We start from the raw sequence: 20,259 nt of genomic DNA on the forward strand, positions 1-20,259 counted from the left end.
GACTTTTTTAAAGGACTACAGAAGTTAAATAAATGTGAAGCGGAATAAAAGGTAGATGAAGGTTGCTGAATGGCTTTTTATAGAACACAGTATGCCACAACACCCAGGTTCTGTTATCAAAACTTGGCTAAGTTTCCTTAGATCCATCACTAATGTTTTTTCGCTCACCTGTTTGTTTTGGAGACAGAGTCTTGCTCTGAGTGGTGTGATGATAGCTCACTGCAGCCTCGAACTCCTGAGCTCATATGATCTTCCTGCCTCAGCCTCTAGAGTAAGCTGAGACTGAAGGCACATGCCACCATGCCTGGCTATTTTTCTAATTTTTTTGTAGAGATGGGGTCTTGCTATATTGCCCAGGCTGATTTTGAACTCCTGGCTTCACACAATCCTTCCACCTCAACCTCCCAAAGTGCTGGGATTATAGGCGTGAGCTACCGCCTGGCCCATTTTTAATGTTTTAATTATGGGTTTTCAGTGATTTCATGTTAAAAAGAGCCTGTCAATTATTAGATAATTATTTTGTATGGAAATCTATTCATCTACAATAGCACTCAATCTACAAACTCCTTTGCAACAAATGGGCGCTTGAAAGGAAACCCATATATGTAGCAGAATGACAGGGTACTTGCTAATAGGAGTTGCCAACCAAGGAGTCTTATGACTGACCACATATCCAAGTTCCTTAACGGTACAGATCACAACTCTTTTCTAGCCTTTGGGACGCTGGACAATCAGGACTGTGGACTGGTCCATGCAGCTAGCTTCAATTTTAGGAGGGAACGTACTGAGTAGCAGGTAGAATTGAGGCAGAGTGTTGAAAGATCAATTTTAGGAGTTTTATGTAGATTCAGATATACTGATCTACCTGTTTGAGAAGGCTACATAAAATCTAAGTCCATCCAAGATGGACATGTTCTAACTTAGGAAATTTGCAATGGTTGATTTTCTTAAATGCTGGGCATTTGGGCTGGGTGTGGTGCTTATGCCTGTAATCCCAGCACTTTGGGAGGCTGAGGCAGGCGAATTACGAGGTTAGGAGTTCGAGACCAGCCTCACCAACATGGTGAAACCCTGTCCCTACTAAAAAATACAAAAATTAGCTGGGTGTGGTGGCATGCGCGAACACAGGAGATGGAGGTTGCAGTGAACTGAGACTGTGCCACTGCCCTCCACCCTGGGCGACACAGTGAGACTCTGGCTCCAAAAAAAAAAAAAAAAAAAAAAAAAAAAGCTGGGCATTCGAATAAACAATCCGTTACATAGAAAAGGCATCCATTTATACTACACTTTGCTTAGGTGTTCTAAAATAGTTATTTTAGACGGTTCCCACAGAACAGCAGTGATTGCCTCTAGGGCCTCTGTGAGAGGGCAGGTGGCAGGCAGAAGCAGCACCATAAGGGGTCCTGTCAACAGTCAAAGTTTATTTACATATGTGTTGTTTAAAAAACAAAGCAGTCTGTTTTTAAGATAATGGGGAAATGGTATGAAAGCCACTGCTCTAGAAAGGAGAAAGAACAAATAAGCTGTAAAAGCAGTGCAAAAAAAAGCATTCATTGCAAGCGTTCTGAATCAGAATCATAACTGATGCCTCTGTGAAAAGGCAACTCAGAAAAAACTGCAGGGCAGCTATAGGAACCCGAATTATGCTTCAAGTAGAATATTCCGTCTCATAAGCATGAAAACTGAAATTAAAATAATGAGTCAGAACAGAAATCTTCTGCTTGCTGTCAAGTAAAGAATTAATTCGTGGCTGGGCGTGGTGGCTCATACCTGTAATCTCAGTACTTTGGGAGGCCGAGGCAGATGGATCACCTGAGGTCGGGAGTTTGAGACCTGCCTGACCAACATGGAGAAACCCTGTCTCTACTAAAAATACAAAATCAGCCAGGCATGGTGGCGCATGCCTGTCATCTCAGCCACTCAGGAGGCTGAGGCAGGAGAATCGCTTAAACCCAGGAGGTGGAGGTTGCAGTGAGCCGAGATCGTGCCATTGCATTCCAGCCTGGGCAACAAGAGCGAAACTCTGTCTCAAAAAAAGGAAAAAGAAAAAAAAAGAAGCAATTCATTTACTCTGACAGAGCTGTGTACCATTTACATGTATACAGAAGAAAACAGCTTTAAAGCTTAAAATAGCTAAGACTATTATAAATTGCACACACACAGAGACACTAACATGAAACAAAATGTTGTTAAACTGTTAGATTTAGGAATGCAAAATCCCCATAAGCAAAGTGTGCATGAGTTCATAAAATCAAATAATAGTGTACCCTCATATCAATAAATACAAACCATTTTTATCACGAGGATAGTGTAATTAATCAAAGAAAACGATTGAAGACATTAACTTTAAGAGATATAGCCTTCATGATAAAACCACCTTAATCATTATTCCAAATTTATCACTCAAAGAAGAATCCGATGAGCTCAATTAACTTAGTTTATGTAATTAAATGGCCTAAGAGATTTTAAATTTTCTTCATTTCATTTCTGGAAAAAGGAGTAACAAGTTTATAGTACCTCTCAGTCTGATTAGCACTGGTATTGTGGAAGGTACTGTGGAAGGGCCGTGAATCTAGAAAACAAGGCAGAGGAAAAGTTAGAACCAAAAAATTTAACACATGACAGGTAGAATATTTATAAATTCACAATGACATAGCTAAAGCAAAAACAGCATATGAAAGTCAGCACATGGTACCTCCTCCTTCTAAAGGTTTGAAAGAAGGAAAAATTAAACTTGAAACCCTCAAATTAGAACCAGAAGTAGGCAGTGAATTTCTCATAAAGCAAGCAAGTTTAATCCGCGACTCAAGTAATTGAAAAGACTCAAAATAACTTTTCTAATGCTTAAACATATACGAAGCAGGTTTAATTCCAGTTCTTAACAATCTTAAGTTTGCACAAACCATCCTTCTGAGATGACATCATAGGAAGAATATAGAATAGGAAATTAAATGTCATATTTTATCCCTGCTAATACTGCTTTTAAATGTTTCTATACTAAAGATCTAGCTCATCTCTAATATTTTCATGAGAATTGCTAGAAAAAGATTAGTAACCAGGAAAGAGCATCAGAGCTGGCTTATCAAGTCTTGGCCCTGTCACTAATTTGGGATGAGACCTTTGGACTTCATTTCCTCATCTGTGAAATGAGGGAGATAAAACAGATGGCAAAGTCCTTTCCAGGCTAATAGAGATAATAATGAATGAGGCAGATGCATACTTCTTCCTTCCACAACTACTGGGCCATAAACTGCTGCAGATCATTAAAATTCTAAGACTATGTTAGATAGGGCAACATGAAGAAAAAACAGAAGGAATATTATCATTATTTTGATCTACCACATGTTAATAAAGGTTGAGTTACTGAAGACTTAGATGAGAGCAAGGCCTCAGTTACAGTGATAAATGATTTTCAGTTTTCAGGAGATCAGTTACAGAACTATTTCCATGTATATTCCAGGGAAATAAAGGTTACCCTATATCACTATTGTAATGATTTAGACAAAACACCCTCCTTTTTCCTTGAGGTTGGTTTCAAGGATCTCTGAGACTACTGTGAGCCAAACTTTAACCTGATAATCTGACAGAGACTTGAAGATGTTCTACTACCAGTTAACCAGCATTTGGGCCAGGCACAGTGGCTCATGCCTGTAATCCCAACACTTTGGGAGACTGAGGCAGGCGGATCACTTGATGTCAGGAGTTCAAGACCAACCTGACCAACATGGTGAAATTCCTTCTCTACTAAAAATACAAAAATTAGCCAGGCGTAGTGGTGCGTGCCTGTAGAGGCAGGAGAACTGCTTGAACCTAGGAGGCGGAGGCTGCAGTGAGCCGAGATCCCTTCACTGCACTCCAGCCTGGGTGACAGAGCGACTTTCTATCTCAAAAACAAAAACAAACAAAAAAACTCCCAGATTACCAGCATTTGAAACTCTTCAACTCTCAAACTGTTTTGGATTCTGAACAGAAATCCAAAACTGTAGTTATTATTTTTATTATTATTAAAAATTGTTTTTTAGAAACAGGGACTTGCCATGTTGCCCAGGCTGGTCTTGAACCCCTTGGCTCAGGCAATCCTCCTGTATCAGCTTCCCAAAGTGCTGGGATTACAGGTGTGAGCCACTGCACCTGGCTAAATTTAAATTGCCAACAAGTAGGAATAATACATAAGAAACCTTAAATTCTAAGTGTTCAAGAGATTGCCTTCCGTATTTTTTTCCCTTTTTCCCAATTTGGGGTTCTTCTTCTATTTATTTCACTTACGACACATGGTAACAACAGCCAGGTGAGAGGGAAAGATTAGCAGAATAAGAATATCTGGGATTCATTTCCAGGTTCCATATAATCTAGGTATAAACTATCAGCATTTTAATTTCATGATGTCTCAGTGTACTTAAAAAAAATCAAGAGGATTTAAAAAAAAATCAAGGGTTTTAAAACTTTTTCTGCCCAAGGAAACTTCAGTGATATAAGCAGCATTAAATTTTCTAAGCTTGCCTGAATTCTATTATACATTTAAGCAATTACTTGGTAAGTTACCACCCTAGTAATATGAACTAAATAAAAATAAAATTCATAATGCAAAAAAATACCAACCAACACAAAACCAGGCCAATAATAAGCTTCCAGTAGATATCTGTGGAATAAATTAAAAACTGAACAAATATGTGATTGAGTACTAGGAGAATCTATGACTCCTACAATATTTTCAACTTCTCCACTGCTAAAAATTTTAGTTAAGTTATAATGACCTTTTAGATGTGGTTCTGAAAACAGTAATTAATCCACCAGTGCCTCTGAAATTCCTAAAGTGTCATCAAGTTTTCAGAGCATCTAAGAGTAGAAAACAACCAATGCTACTTCCATGACAAAATTATGGACAAAAGAAACGAAACGAAACTTGTCATTAAAGTTAGCCTGCAAAGTATTATTGTGGGTAAATAATATATTTCAACTAGATTATCTTTCAAGGCATGAAATAACCTGCAGATTTATACTACAGCCAGGAACTTCAGGGTGGAACTACTGGATGGACACAGTTGAATATTTTTCAGAGTGTGTTCCATGGAACACCAGTTTCATGAAATGTATACAGTGCTGCACATACTGTGGTTTCCTAGTTAATACATTTGGGAGAAACAGTATATTGAACTCTGCCTTGAAAATCCACAATGTAACACAGCATTAGCATTTTAAACCTTCTTAACCCAGAGTTGCCTAAATTTACTAATATTTGGCCATGAACCAACCCCTCCCTTCTTTTGGTTCTCCCTGCCCACACATAATTCTTACTAGTATTTTTGAATTTAAGGAACACATTTTGAGAAGATATTTGATTCAAAAGTTTCTGCAAGCTTCCATATTTTTAAGGTTCCATTGTGTTGGATTAACTGAGCGACCAGTGCTGTTAAAGGATTATAATTCTGTATTAGCAGGACCTTGGCTGCTGCTGTTGTTTGTTTTTTAGAGATGGAGTCTCACACTGTCGCCTGGGCTGCAGTGCAATGGCACCATCTCGGCCACTGCAACCTCTGCCTCCTGGGTCCAAGCGATTCTTCTACCTCAGCCTCCCGAACAGCTGGGATTATAGGAACCCGCAACCACATCCGGCTAATTTTTTGTATTTTTAATAGAGACAGGATTTCACTATGTTGGCCAGACTGGTCTTGAACTCCCAACCTCGTGATTCGCCTGCCTCAGCCTCCCAAAGTGCTGGGATTACAGATTACAGGCGTGAGCCACTGTGCCCGGCTGGGACCTTGGTTTATCTGTCATGCTGACTAGGCTACTTCCCAGTATATTACAAATACTTTGATTTTTTTTTTTTTTTTTTTTTTTTTTTTTTTTTTTTTGAGATGGAGTCTCACTCTGTTGCTCAGGCTACAGTGTAGTGGCATGATCTCTGCTCACTGCAACCTCCGCCTCCCAGGTTCAAGCAATTCTCCTGCCTCAGTCTCCTGAGTAACTGGGACTACAGGTGCTCATCACTATGTCCAGCCAATTTTTTGTTTTTTAGTAGAGACAGGGTTTCGCCATGTTGGCCAGGCTGGTCTCAAACTCCTGACCTCAAGTAATCTGCCTGCCTCGGCCTCCCAAAGTTCTGGGATTAGAGGTGTGAGCCACCGCATCTGGCCTATCACAAATACTCTGAAATGAAACAGCTTTGACAATTTCTGAATACCCAAAGTTACAGGGGATTTTCACAACTTTCCTCCTATTGCAACTGGGATCATCTTATTCTGTGTCTATTTTTCAAACATGTTTTATTAGTGAAAAATATACCAAATCTTTAATAAGGCCTCCATTTAAAAGCAAATTAACTGTCTTACTGTGCATAATGCATTTCCCTTTAAGAATAGTGTGAAAATGCCAGCTTGAGCAACATTTAATATTGCTGAAACTTAGAATCAGCAAGTGGTAGGGAATTGGGGTGCTTAATCATACGGGTATGGTAATTGTCTCAGACTCATAATACTAGTTATGTAAAAACAATTCATTATTTAATTTTCTATTATAAGTGGTTTCTCCACTAAAAGCAATCCTGGAATATTCTAGAAATCTTCCACAATTGAAGACAGTCATTTTCATGAAGGGGGAATTTATTTCTTTTCCAAGTTTACTTAAATTGATACCTTGTAAAGTTTTTATACTAGGCATTATCAAGTAAGAATGTATTCATTTGAAGCCTACAGTTTATCCAAAGAACTGAAAAAATAAAAGTTCAAAAGGAGAGAGAAAGTAGGAGATAAATACATATATAACTCCCTCCCTCTAATCCATAGGGTCTAATCTTAAAGGAAAGGTATTTTTAAAGAAATGGTCTGAAAAGGAGAAGAAAAAAAGTGTAAAAATAGCTTTTAAATACCACAGATGAACATCTAGATATCTGTCCCATGAGACAGAACAACAAAACAAGGAAAATAAAATTTACATTGTGAAATAAAAAGTTTTGTGAAATTAGCACACAATACTATTACAAAGAGTACACAATGGGATGGGAACACATCCCCTACACCTTTGAGGGTATCTGTGTGCTGGAAAGATATCTTGTGCCCTGGAATCAGGAGGCCAGTGGCTCAGTGTCAGTACTACACAGAAGACAACAAATGTTCTATCCAAACCAATTCTCAAAGGCAAGCATAAAGACAAATGACTTACAAAGGATGGCATGCAAGGGGCTAAAAGCCTCCAAACAATTTCTTAGTACCAAGCCTATAGCATTTTCTGAGCTGGTCAGACCTTCAAGAACAGTCACTGGACACCAAAGTTGCTTACTTACTATGCAACTCCTCCTCCTCATCACTGGAATAAGAAGAGCCAAGAGAAAAGAGAGTTTTAGACTTAAGGAGGAGCGGAGAGATGCTGATGGAGATCCGCCTTGCTGGCCGCATCTGCTGCTGAGCTGAGGAGGTTCACAGAAGACATTAGAGCATGCACAGATTACGCCAGGACCTTCAGCATACGGGGAAACAGTATAATGTCAATGGACTATGTGGTTCCGGGAAATGGTGAATGATGTAATAATTTGTTTACATTCTCATCTCCATTTCTGAATATACAGAATTCTAATGCAGTTTCTAAAAAATTCGGCTAATAAATACATACCTGTTAGATTATGAAAACAAGAATGATCACAATTCATACCTGGGGTTCTCTTTCTTAAAAGTATACTAAAAACATCTACTAGTGGTGTTCCTCAGGATTCCACATCTGGCTCTCTTCTCCCTCACCCCAAATCTCCTCATTCACTCTACCTCTTAATGACAATCTGCATACAAGACACTGGTGAGTCACATCTTTCTAATCTGGAAGCCAGATCTCTCTATTTAGCTCTAGGCTCATTCCTCTCCCTGCTCACCTGTGGGTGGATGTTCCACAGGCAGCTACAGCTCCAAAAGCACGTAAGCGAACTTATATTTTCCTGCAGAACTGTTCCTCCTCCTGTGTTCCTTCACTTAGTGAGTGGTACCAACATCTAACTCATTACTCAAAACGGAAACCTGGGCACCATCTCTGAATCCTTATATCACACTTCACTCAGGCTTCTTCACTTTGTCTTCTAGCTCAGCCTCTATTCCTCCCCTATTGCCACTGCTCTCTGCCTTGGTTTAGGACATGGTCTATTACTGTAACCTGAATCCTGCAAAAGCCTTCTATTGGCCAGACGTGGTGGCCCATGCCTGTAATCCCAGCACTTTGGGAGGCCGAGGCGGGCAAATCATGAGGTCAGGAATTCGAGACTAGCCTGGCTAACATGGTGAAACCCCGTCTCTACTAAAAATACAAAAAATTAGCTGGGCGTAGTGGCAGGCACCTGTAATCCCAGCTACTCAGGAGGCTGAGGCAGGAGCTGAGATAGCGCCACTGCACTCCAGCCTGGGCGACGGCTCCGTCTTAAAAATAACATAACATAACATAACATAACATAACATAACATAACATAACATAAGAAGCCTTCTACTGATCCAATCTCTCCTCCCCATAGTTAGCCTGAAGTGTTCTAATCAATTATTGGATCAATTTAATCAACGTAAATGATTCCATTTCCCTCAGGCAAGAGGCCGAAATTCCGCAGTCTTGCTTTCTACATACTAATTCACCCGGCTAATTCCCAAAGTTTCCTTCTGGTCCAAACTTTAATATTACTTCTCCTCAGTCAGCCTTCTCTGACCCCTTAGGTCTGTCAGTCCTATAACATCAAATGTTTAAGTTACTGCATTTACCATTTTCTATTAGATTCACTTGTTCTCATCTGTAAATGTGGTGAGGAAAGCAACCCTACCTGTGAGTTCTCCCCTCTCCTACCACTGTCTAGCCTGGTATATGGAAAAGAGTAGGTACTCAAATATTTACTCGATAAACACATTAATAAACGAACTTCCCTTTATCCGACTTTCTGGAATCTCAATGTCCTAAATGAAATGAGAGAAAAAGCCCTGTACCTATCTAATATGAAAGCAACTCCATACCCCAGATAAATGCTAAGTGACATCACTGTTTGCTGTTGCAGCCACTGCACGTAACAGATCAAAGAAATGTTGGTACAAATACACACTAGTTTGTCAGGCAGTGAGAGTCTTGTGCAAAAGTAAGATACTACTGTGTGTTCTGATGTGCCTCCAAATGTGAAACGGATTTACAAAATGAAAATGAGCTGCTCCTATTACCCAGAATCTAAGAACATCCCTTTCATGCGTCACAAAATCATAGATCATAAGGAAAAACCTTAAGTGATGAGTATCTAGTGTATCCCTGACAAACAGAAATCTCCAACATATATATATTATATAAAGGAAATGTTCTGGTAACATAGCAATTCAATTTTATAAGGTATTTGATTTAAAGTTTATATTTCATATATATTTAATGAACACGCAAGTTTTCCAGTTTTACAATTTAATAACGTCAAAAAGAAGTCTGATTACATTTTTGTTCTGATGTATTTGTCAATGTTATCTTTTCCAAACAGAACTGTGCTAAGAATATATATATATACACTTTTATATATATATATACACACACACACACACACACACACATAGATATACACATACTTCAGTAAATTTCCATCACAGTTAGAGAAGAAATCCAGAAAACAGAGATAAAATATCCTCAATAGCACTGATGCCTAACTTTCCAGAGGCCCACCTTAATCTTTGGTCACACAGATCCTTTACCTTTTTAAAGATCTGGTACAGATATATAACTGCCACAGTTCAGCTCTCAAGACGGCCTTAGCTGTCATAGTCTAATGCATGCCACACAATTACAAGTTACTGCTCCCATCAAAACATGCTTAAGAAACTTGGCAAACTCACATGCCATAAGCGAAGTTATAAAAATGACCCCAAGGGAAAGTGCCCTTCTTTGTGATACACATAGAGTATTCCTTCTGAAATGCTTGGGGTCAGAAGTATTTCAGATTTTGAATTTTGGAATATTTGCATATATATGATGAGACATCTTGGGGATGGGAACCACATCTGAACATGAAATTCATTTGTTTCATATATAGCTTAAATACATAGCCCAAAGGTAATTTTATATAATATTTTACATAATTTTGTTAAGGCCTCATACATGGAATTTTCCACTTGTGGCATCATGTTGGTGTTCAAATGGTTCAGATTTTGGAGCATTTCAGGCTTTCAAATTAGGGATGCTCAACCTGTAACACACCACACAAAATGAATGGGAAAATGAAATCTCATTAAGAAGCATATGAAGTTAAAACATCTAATGGGTCCAATACCCCTTTCAACATATCACCACTAATGTGTTTCCAGGGATGTAATCAAGCAGATTATTATTTGAGGCATCTTCTGGGTGGGAGCAATGAAAAGGTTAAAAATACAGCCATAGAAAGGGATCATCTGGGCCGGGCGTGGTGGCTCACGTCTGTAAGACCAGCACTTTGGGAGGCCGAGGCGGGCGGATCACGACTTAGGAGATCGAGACCATTCTGGCTAACAAGGTGAAACTCCGTCTCTACTAAAAAATACAAAAAAAATTAGCCGGGCGTGGTGGCAGGCGCCTGTAGTCCCAGCTACTTGGGAGGCTGAGACAGGAGAATGGCGTGAACCCAAGAGGAGGAGCTTGCAGTGAGAGATCCCACCACTGCACTACAACCTGGGTGACAGAGCCAGACTCCGTATCAAAAAAAAAAGATCATCTGTCATAACTGAATTCTATACATGTAAAAATAAAAAAAAATTTTTAAGTTCTATCAAGAAACCATTTACATTTCACAGTACAGTGGGAGAAAAAGGCCCCACACAATCTTTCTCTGATGCAAGGAGGAGAAATGCTGTGCACACATTCCATGGAGAGGTTTCCCTTAGGGCAGTCCTCACAGGCACCAAGCCTCATGACACAGCCAGCACCTGTGCTACTGCGACCCCCTAAAAAATGGCCGGCAGGTCACACTTATCATATCTCACCCTTCAAATCAAGACAGTAAGTCCAAGACAGGAGGCACTGCAGCTTTTCCCATCCTCTGTGGTTCCTAAAGAAGCTACTGCTTGCCTGCTCTCCATCCCAGAAAGTGACACAGAAATATTTTAGTCACCCTCTCTACTCAGTATTTTCCTTTACATCAATAGATTTTTTTAAAAACAGATCCCAGCTTAGAAATAATGCTGCAAGTTTGACTGTTTTTCTAATCCAGCAAATGACCCAACAAAAGACATTCTGGACAACAGCTCAGTGGAAATACATTTTCAGAAATGCTCAAGTTTTACTGACAGCTGTGATAAACTGTGGTCGAGGCAACTAATAATTTCTTTAGAAGGAAAAAGAGCACAGGTAAAAGCTGGAAAGCAGTGAGATTAGGATGAGTTTAGAAAACATTCTGTTCCTAAACAAGCACGCTCACAATAAACAGCCAAGTGCAAGACAACAAGAGACAATGTTCTAGCAATGGTGAGCAACGTCTAACCTTGTTTAAGCTCTGGGCAGAGAAAAATGGACCCTGGCGCTGTTCTGGTTATTGTGAACAATCACACTCCACAATGACAGCATGTGCTCATTATGTGACAGAAAATATGCTATGGACTTCAAATAAAGTCAGATTTAAGCCACATCACATTATCATCCCCATTTAACAGCTGAATTGAGGCAGAGAGTTTCAGTAACAAGCTCAAAGTAATACAGCCACTAAGTGTGCTTAAAATATCAGTTAAAATATTTTAAGTGTACCAAACATTTTAGGCTTTAAAAATCACTGAGGATTTTAACTATTACACTATTTCAGTTAGGGAGAATATGACCATAGATGAGTCATGCTGAGTATTTAAGTGATTTGGAATTGAACACTTGAGTCTGGAGCAAATTATGAAATATCCAGCTATCCCGATGCTTAAGGCATACCACACACACTTTAACACAAGTTTTAGTCTTCTCTTCAGTCAGAATTTTAACATTTCCAAAATGATGTATTATGTTTCTAGTGTAGAATAACAAATACAGTTGGGAAACTATTTTAATTGTATATAGGAGGAACTAAGGAGAAACAGTGACATTAAGGTTGATGGGTCCTTCTGTTGCAGCATATGGTATCAGAAAGGTACGTGGGGCTAGCTATCATTCCAGTCTGCGTGAAATGCACGCTACAAATCAGAATGAGGGTATTATATTTGGATGAAAGGCGTAAACTCTTGCTTGAAGCTCTACTTTTGACAGTAGTCTACTACTGAAATCAGGTTCCCTAGGTGAGTTGAGCAGAAAAATTATCAGCAATGGGAAGAAAAGCTCTGTGTGTCAGAACCTCTAGAATAGTGCTTTTGGGAGTTAGCTGTATTATTTATAGTGTTTGGATAGCAACTGAAAACACAGTCCAAAAGCACCTTGCTTTGTGAAGGAAAAATAATGAAGTGTTTCATCCACAAGGAAAGAAAGTGGGTCACAAAATATAGGAAAAAGGTCTCTCTTTGGGATACATTCTGTTGGTACTAGGTATCTGTTGCTGTAGAAGTACAATATCCTCTATGTCATGATGCTTGCTGGTCACAGAAGGAGGGCACACTGAGCTGAAATGTCTCACTTAGAGAGCCTTCCTGGCCTTTTCTGGCTACTGAGTGCTAGCATTCTGGCTTATCAAATTCACTGCAAACTATTCAATTGTAATTTCCATTCTATACAAGCCAAACCTCTAACTCAAAGCCAAATTTAAAAAAAAAATCAAAACAAGCAAAAACAGGAAAAGCTATTTCTGTCACAGTTCTGGGGGACACATCTTTGAAAATAAGTCTTCATTAGACACCTTTTGTCAAGTAGGCTAGATTTGTACTTGAAATATTAATCACATGAAAACAAGAAAAAATTTAACAGAATCATCCATTATGTCTTTCTCTCTCTCTCTTTTTGTTTTGAGGCAGTGTCTCACTCTATCACCCAGGCTGGAATGCAGTCGTGCCATCACAGCTCACTGCAGCCTTGACCTCCTGGGCTCATGATCCTCCTGCCTCAGCCTCTGAAGCAGCCGGACTACAGGCATGTGTCACCATGTCTGGCTAGAATCATCCATTATGTCTTAATTCCACTGTGAAAATTTTAAAAATTAGGATTCCAGTAAGTCATGAAGTGAGATGGAACATCCCATAAATACAGGGCATCTGCTTCTCAACTCTTAAACTGAATTATATCAGGGAATAATGAGGAAACCCCAGAAACACCAGGAGAATGTGTTTATTTCCTTGGCTTCAGCCTCCAAGACACATGCTCTTTCAGCAAAGAACATAATGTATCACTCACTCCCTCTTTGATGAGAATTTAATCTTTATATCCAGATCCCACACAGCAACTACTCATAAAAAAATCAACATTTAAAAAATAAAAAATGAGGCTTCTCAAAGAACAAGTTGCTTTGTGACAAAACAACACTGATCCAATCCAAGTATGTTTCTGAGCATCGCAAGGCCCTGTGCTTATGGGTGCCATGACAGCTCTACATAACTTTCATCGCCAGTTGATCTGAACCTGCATACAGGTCCACTAACCCCTTTCAGATGTAATCCTACTGGCCCTCACAGAACTAAATCTCTGTCTCAGACTTGCTTTGTCCTTCTTGAGCTTGACATTGTTGAAAAGCTCAGGTCAGTTACTGTGCCAGTTTTCTCCACTGACAAATTCATGAAAGACAGGGATCAACTGAGGAACTTTTTAGATTAAAGAGGTCTAAAGAGACATGACAACTTAATTCAATATATGTTCTTAGACTGAATCTTGGACCCAGAAATAAGTGAGAAAATTTGAAATCTGAATAAGGTGTGCATATTAGATAACATAATTTTATTGACATTAATTTCCTGATTTGGATAATTATACTATGGTAATAGAGTATTATCATAGTATATAAGAGTATAAGGTACTCTTATATACTAATGCTAGCACTCAGTAGCCAGAGAAGGCCCGTATATGGTACTCATATACTATGGTAATATAAGAGAATATCTTTGTTTTTAGGAAATATACACTAAATTAGAGGTGAAGGAGTGTTACGGATACAACTTACTCTCTCAAATGTTTCAGAAAAAATCTTTAAGGGGAGTGACAAAGAGAGGGGGAGAGGCCGGTGAAACAAGTATTCTAACATATGAAGACTAGAAGTGAAGAATACATGGGAATACTTTGTACTATTTTTGCAATTTTTTTTCCCCAGTGAACATTATTTATAACTATTTTTCAAGTCTAAAATTACTTCAAAATAAAAAATGTTTAAAAACTGTGTCTGGCTGGGCGCGGTGGCTCACACCTGTAATCCCAGCACTTTGGGAGGTCAAGAGGGGCGGATCACGAGGTCAGGAGATTGAGACCATCCTGGCTAACAGGGTGAAACCCTGTCTCTACTAAAAATACAAAAAATTAGCTGGGCGTGGTGGTGGGCGCCTGTAGTACCAGCTACTGAGGCAGGAGAATGGCATGAACCCAGGAGGTGGAGCTTGCAGTGAGCCAAGATCGCACCACTGCTCTCCAGCCTGGGCAACAGAGCGGGACTCCATCTCAAAACAAAAAACAAAAACAAAAAAAAAGTGCCCACAAATACAATAAACTTAATGTATTATGGATATTTTTAGGTAGCAAAAGGAGGAAGAGCTCATGATGAACTCTATGTCACCTTTTCTGTTTAAGTGCTAAGCCATTCATTCAAAGCAGCAGCAAGCAAATTTTCGCAGGTAATGTTATTAGGCCTTAAAGTGAGAAAAATAATAGGAACAGTGGTTAAGATTTAATATATTTAATTTTTTAAAAAAGTAGTATACTCACTGTCCAATCCAGGATGGCTGATTGTCATTAATGAGATGGATTTTGTCAATGGAGAGGAAATGGCGGATGTACAGTAATTAAATCCCTGCTGCTTAGATCTGTGACATATCTGTGAAGTAAAAGAGTAAAGAACAGGTTGTAAGCATATGCTCTCATATTTCCAGGTAAGCATAAAACCTTATAATTAGACCTACATAGTAAAATAAGGCAGTACAGAAGGGGGTGAGAGCACAGGCCTTGTGGTCAGACAGACATAGGTTAAAGTCTGCTCCTGCTACTTAACAGCTGCTCAATTTCAGAAAAGTTACTTAGCTTTTCTGAGGCTTAGTTTTCTCATCTGAAAATGGGGATCATTAGAGTATCCATTCTTTACAGTGGTTCTGTATCCCTCATAGCACCTAACAATGTTTCAAACTTAGTAAGTACTTAATAAATATCTGCTGGATGCATAATCACATAAAAATAATTTCACTGGAAATATCAAACTACATACAATACTTGTTCTTTGAAAATCTAAATACTCCTTCATACAGATATAGTAGAATATTGGTAACAGTATTCTGATTTTACTTTATTTATTATTATTACTTTTTTAGACAGAGTCTCACTCTGTCACCCTAGCTGATGGCATAATCTTGACTCACTGCAACTTCCGCCTACCAGTTCAAACGATTCTCCTGCCTCAGCCTCCTGAGTAGCTGGGATTACAGGTGTGCACCACCATACCCAGCTAATTTTTGTATTTTTAGTAGAGATGGGGTTTCACCATGTTGGTCAGGCAGGTCTCAAACTCCTGACCTTGTGATCCGCCCACCTTGGCCTCCCAAAGTGTTGGGATTACAGGCGTGAGCCACCACACCCAGCCTATTTTTATTTTTGAGACAGAGTCTCACTCTGTGGCCCAGGCTGGAGTGCAGTGGCATGATCTCGGCTCACTGCAATGTCCGCCTCCCAGGTTCAAGTGATTCTCCCGCCTCAGCCTCCTGAGTAGCTGGGATTACAGGCGCACACCACCATGCCCAGCTAATTTTTTGTATTTTTGGTAGAGACAGGGTTTCACCATGTTGGCCAGGCTGGTCTTAAACCCCTGAGCTCAACTGATCCGCCCGCCTCAGCCTCCCAAAATGCTGGGATTATAGGCGTGAACCGCCAGGCCTGGCCTCTGGTTTTAAATAATTGGAATATTGAGATTCAAGTAAAGAGTTTTAAGGTCACAAACAAAGCAACAATGTATCTGGAAAGAAGCCTAAATCTCTTCCCTATCCTCTTCTAAGATGATACTGATTCTACATGAACATAGAGGTAACTGAAATTTGACAATTTAACTCTCAGTAAATTCACAGCAGCTTTGAGACCATGTAATCCAACCACCTGTAGAAGTTCCTGGTACAATATCCCTGAAAGACAGTTGTTTAGTGTCCACTAGCACACTTCTGGTGATAAGAGCCCATTCCTGGCCGGGCGTGGTGGCGCACGCTTGTAATCCCAGCACTTTGGGAGGCCGAGGTGGGCGGATCGTGAGGTCAGGAGATGGAGACCACGGTGAAACCCTGTCTCTACTAAAAACGCAAAAAAATTAGCTGGATGCGGTGGCGGGTGCCTGTAGTCCCAGCTACTCAGGAGGCTGAGGCAGGAGAATGGCGTGAACCCGGGAGGCGAAGCTTGCAGTGAGCCGAGGTTGAGATCGCGCCACTGCACTCTAGCCTCAGCTACAGAGCGAGAATCTGTCTCAAAAACAAAAAAAAACGGGGCGGAGCAAGATGGCCGAATAGGAGCGGCTCCAGTCTTCAACTCCCAGCGCCAGCGACACAGAAGACCGGTGATTTCGCATTTTCAACTGAGGTACTGGGTTCATCTCACTGGGGAGTGCCGGAAGATCGGTACTGGTCAGCTGCTGCAGCCCGACCAGCGAGAGCTGAAGCAGGGCGAGGCATTGCCTCACCTGGGAAGCGCAAGGGGGAAGGGAATCCCTTTTCCTAGCCAGGGGAACTGAGACACACAACACCTGGAGAATCGGGTAACTCCCACCCCAATACTGCGCTTTGAGCAAACAGGCACACCAGGAGATCATATCCCACACCTGGCCGAGAGGGTCCCACGCCCACGGAGCCTCCCTCATTGCTAGCACAGCAGTCTGAGATCTACCGGCAAGGCAGCAGCCAGGCTGGGGGAGGGGCGCCCGCCATTGCTCAGGCTTAAGTAGGTAAACAAAGCTGCTGGGAAGCTCGAACTGGGTGGAGCTCACAGCAGCTCAAGGAAACCTGCCTGTCTCTGTAGACTCCACCTCTGGGGGCAGGGCACAGTAAACAATAACAAAGCAGCAGATACCTCTGCAGACCCAAACGACTCTGTCTGACAGCTTTGAAGAGAGCAGTGGATCTCCCAACACGGAGGTTGAGATCTGAGAAGGGACAGACTCCCTGCTCAAGCGGGTCCCTGACCCCTGAGTAGCCTAACTGGGAGACATCCCCCACTAGGGGCAGTCTGACACCCCACACCTCACAGGGTGGAGTACACCCCTGAGAGGAAGCTTCCAAAGCAAGAATCAGACAGGTACACTTGCTGTTCAGAAATATTCTATCTTCTGCAGTCTCTGCTGCTGATACCCAGGCAAACAGGGTCTGGAGTGGACCTCAAGCAATCTCCAACAGACCTACAGCTGAGGGTCCTGACTGTTAGAAGGAAAACTATCAAACAGGAAGGACACCTACACCAAAACCCCATCAGTACATCACCATCATCAAAGACCAGAGGCAGATAAAACCACAAAGATGGGGAAAAAGCAGGGCAGAAAAGCTGGAAATTCAAAAAACAAGAGCGCATCTCCCCCGGCAAAGGAGCGCAGCTCATCGCCAGCAACGGATCAAAGCTGGACGGAGAATGACTTTGACGAGATGAGAGAAGAAGGCTTCAGTCCATCAAATTTCTCAGAGCTAAAGGAGGAATTACGTACCCAGCGCAAAGAAACTAAAAATCTTGAAAAAAAAGGGGAAGAATTGACGGCTAGACTAATTAATGCAGAGAAGGTCATAAACGAAATGAAAGAGATGAAAAGCATGACACGAGAAATACGTGACAAATGCACAAGCTTCAGTAACCGACTCGATCAACTGGAAGAAAGAGTATCAGCGATTGAGGATCAAATGAATGAAATGAAGCGAGAAGAGAAACCAAAAGAAAAAAGAAGAAAAAGAAATGAACAAAGCCTGCAAGAAGTATGGGATTATGTAAAAAGACCAAATCTACGTCTGATTGGGGTGCCTGAAAGTGAGGGGGAAAATGGAACCAAGTTGGAAAACACTCTTCAGGATATCATCCAGGAGAACTTCCCCAACCTAGTAGGGCAGGCCAACATTCAAATCCAGGAAATACAGAGAACGCCACAAAGATACTCCTCGAGAAGAGCAACTCCAAGACACATAATTGCCAGATTCACCAAAGTTGAAATGAAGGAAAAAATCTTAAGGGCAGCCAGAGAGAAAGGTCGGGTTACCCACAAAGGGAAGCCCATCAGACTCACAGCAGATCTCTCGGCAGAAACTCTCCAAGCCAGAAGAGAGTGGGGGCCAATATTCAACATTCTTAAAGAAAAGAATTTTAAACCCAGAATTTCATATCCAGCCAAACTAAGTTTCATAAGTGAAGGAGAAATAAAATCCTTTACAGATAAGCAAATGCTTAGAGATTTTGTCACCACTAGGCCTGCCTTACAAGAGACCCTGAAGGAAGCACTCAACATGGAAAGGAACAACCGGTACCAGCCATCTCAAAAACATGCCAAAATGTAAAGACCATCGAGGCTAGGAAGAAACTGCACCAACTAACGAGCAAAATAACCAGTTAATATCATAATGGCAGGATCAAGTTCACACATAACAATCTTAACCTTAAATGTAAATGGACTAAATGCTCCAATTAAAAGACACAGACTGGCAAACTGGATAAAGAGTCAAGACCCATCAGTCTGCTGTATTCAGGAGACCCATCTCACACGCAGAGACATACATAGGCTCAAAATAAAGGGATGGAGGAAGATTTACCAAGCAAATGGAGAACAAAAAAAAGCAGGGGTTGCAATCCTAGTCTCTGATAAAACAGACTTTAAACCATCAAAGATCAAAAGAGACAAAGAAGGCCATTACATAATGGTCAAGGGATCAATTCAACAGGAAGAGCTAACTATCCTAAATATATATGCACCCAATACAGGAGCACCCAGATTCATAAAGCAAGTCCTTAGAGACTTACAAAGAGACTTAGACTCCCATACAATAATAATGGGAGACTTCAACACTCCACTGTCAACATTAGACAGATCAACGAGACAGAAAGTTAACAAGGATATCCAGGAATTGAACTCATCTCTGCAGCAAGCAGACCTAATAGACATCTATAGAACTCTCCACCCCAAATCAACAGAATATACATTCTTCTCAGCACCACATCGTACTTATTCCAAAATTGACCACGTAATTGGAAGTAAAGCACTCCTCAGCAAATGTACAAGAACAGAAATTATTACAAACTGTCTCTCAGACCACAGTGCAATCAAACTAGAACTCAGGACTAAGAAACTCAATCAAAACCGCTCAACTACATGGAAACTGAACAACCTGCTCCTGAATGACTACTGGGTACATAACGAAATGAAGGCAGAAATAAAGATGTTCTTTGAAACCAATGAGAACAAAGATACAACATACCAGAATCTCTGGGACACATTTAAAGCAGTGTGTAGAGGGAAATTTATAGCACTAAATGCCCACAAGAGAAAGCAGGAAAGATCTAAAATTGACACTCTAACATCGCAATTAAAAGAATTAGAGAAGCAAGAGCAAACACATTCGAAAGCTAGCAGAAGGCTAGAAATAACTAAGATCAGAGCAGAACTGAAGGAGATAGAGACACAAAAAACCCTCCAAAAAATCAATGAATCCAGGAGTTGGTTTTTTGAAAAGATCAACAAAATTGACAGACCACTAGCAAGACTAATAAAGAAGAAAAGAGAGAAGAATCAAATCGACGCAATTAAAAATGATAAAGGGGATATCACCACCGACCCCACAGAAATACAAACTACCATCAGAGAATACTATAAACACCTCTACGCAAATAAACTGGAAAATCTAGAAGAAATGGATAATTTCCTGGACACTTACACTCTTCCAAGACTAAACCAGGAAGAAGTTGAATCCCTGAATAGACCAATAGCAGGCACTGAAATTGAGGCAACAATTAATAGCCTACCAACCAAAAAAAGTCCAGGACCAGATGGATTCACAGCTGAATTCTACCAGAGGTACAAGGAGGAGTTGGTACCATTCCTTCTGAAACTATTCCAATCAATAGAAAAAGAGGGAATCCTCCCTAACTCATTTTATGAGGCCAACATCATCCTGATACCAAAGCCTGGCAGAGACACAACAAAAAAAGAGAATTTTAGACCAATATCCCTGATGAACATCGATGCAAAAATCCTCAATAAAATACTGG

At 40.5% G+C, this 20,259-nt stretch overlaps 1 protein-coding gene across 15 annotated transcripts in view; it reads right to left on the minus strand.

The window, feature by feature from the left end:
• Positions 1 to 20,259, minus strand: part of AKAP13 (A-kinase anchoring protein 13) — a 266,890-nt gene that overhangs the window by 63,323 nt on the left and 183,308 nt on the right. For 10 of the 15 annotated variants that reach the window (XM_031669207.1, XM_031669206.1, XM_031669210.1 and 7 more), the window contains 3 exons: positions 14,767 to 14,875; positions 7,283 to 7,405; positions 2,518 to 2,572 (listed from right to left, as the gene is read on the minus strand). In XM_031669207.1, coding sequence (XP_031525067.1) covers positions 2,518 to 2,572; positions 7,283 to 7,405; positions 14,767 to 14,875 — 287 coding nt within the window. The remainder of the gene's footprint in view (positions 1 to 2,517; positions 2,573 to 7,282; positions 7,406 to 14,766; positions 14,876 to 20,259) is intronic. The other 5 variants (XM_031669214.1, XM_031669213.1, XM_031669212.1 and 2 more) reach the window with 1 other exon arrangement.

The sequence above is a fragment of the Papio anubis genome, chromosome 7 (assembly GCF_008728515.1).
Source record: "Papio anubis isolate 15944 chromosome 7, Panubis1.0, whole genome shotgun sequence".
Taxonomy (NCBI): domain Eukaryota; kingdom Metazoa; phylum Chordata; class Mammalia; order Primates; family Cercopithecidae; genus Papio; species Papio anubis.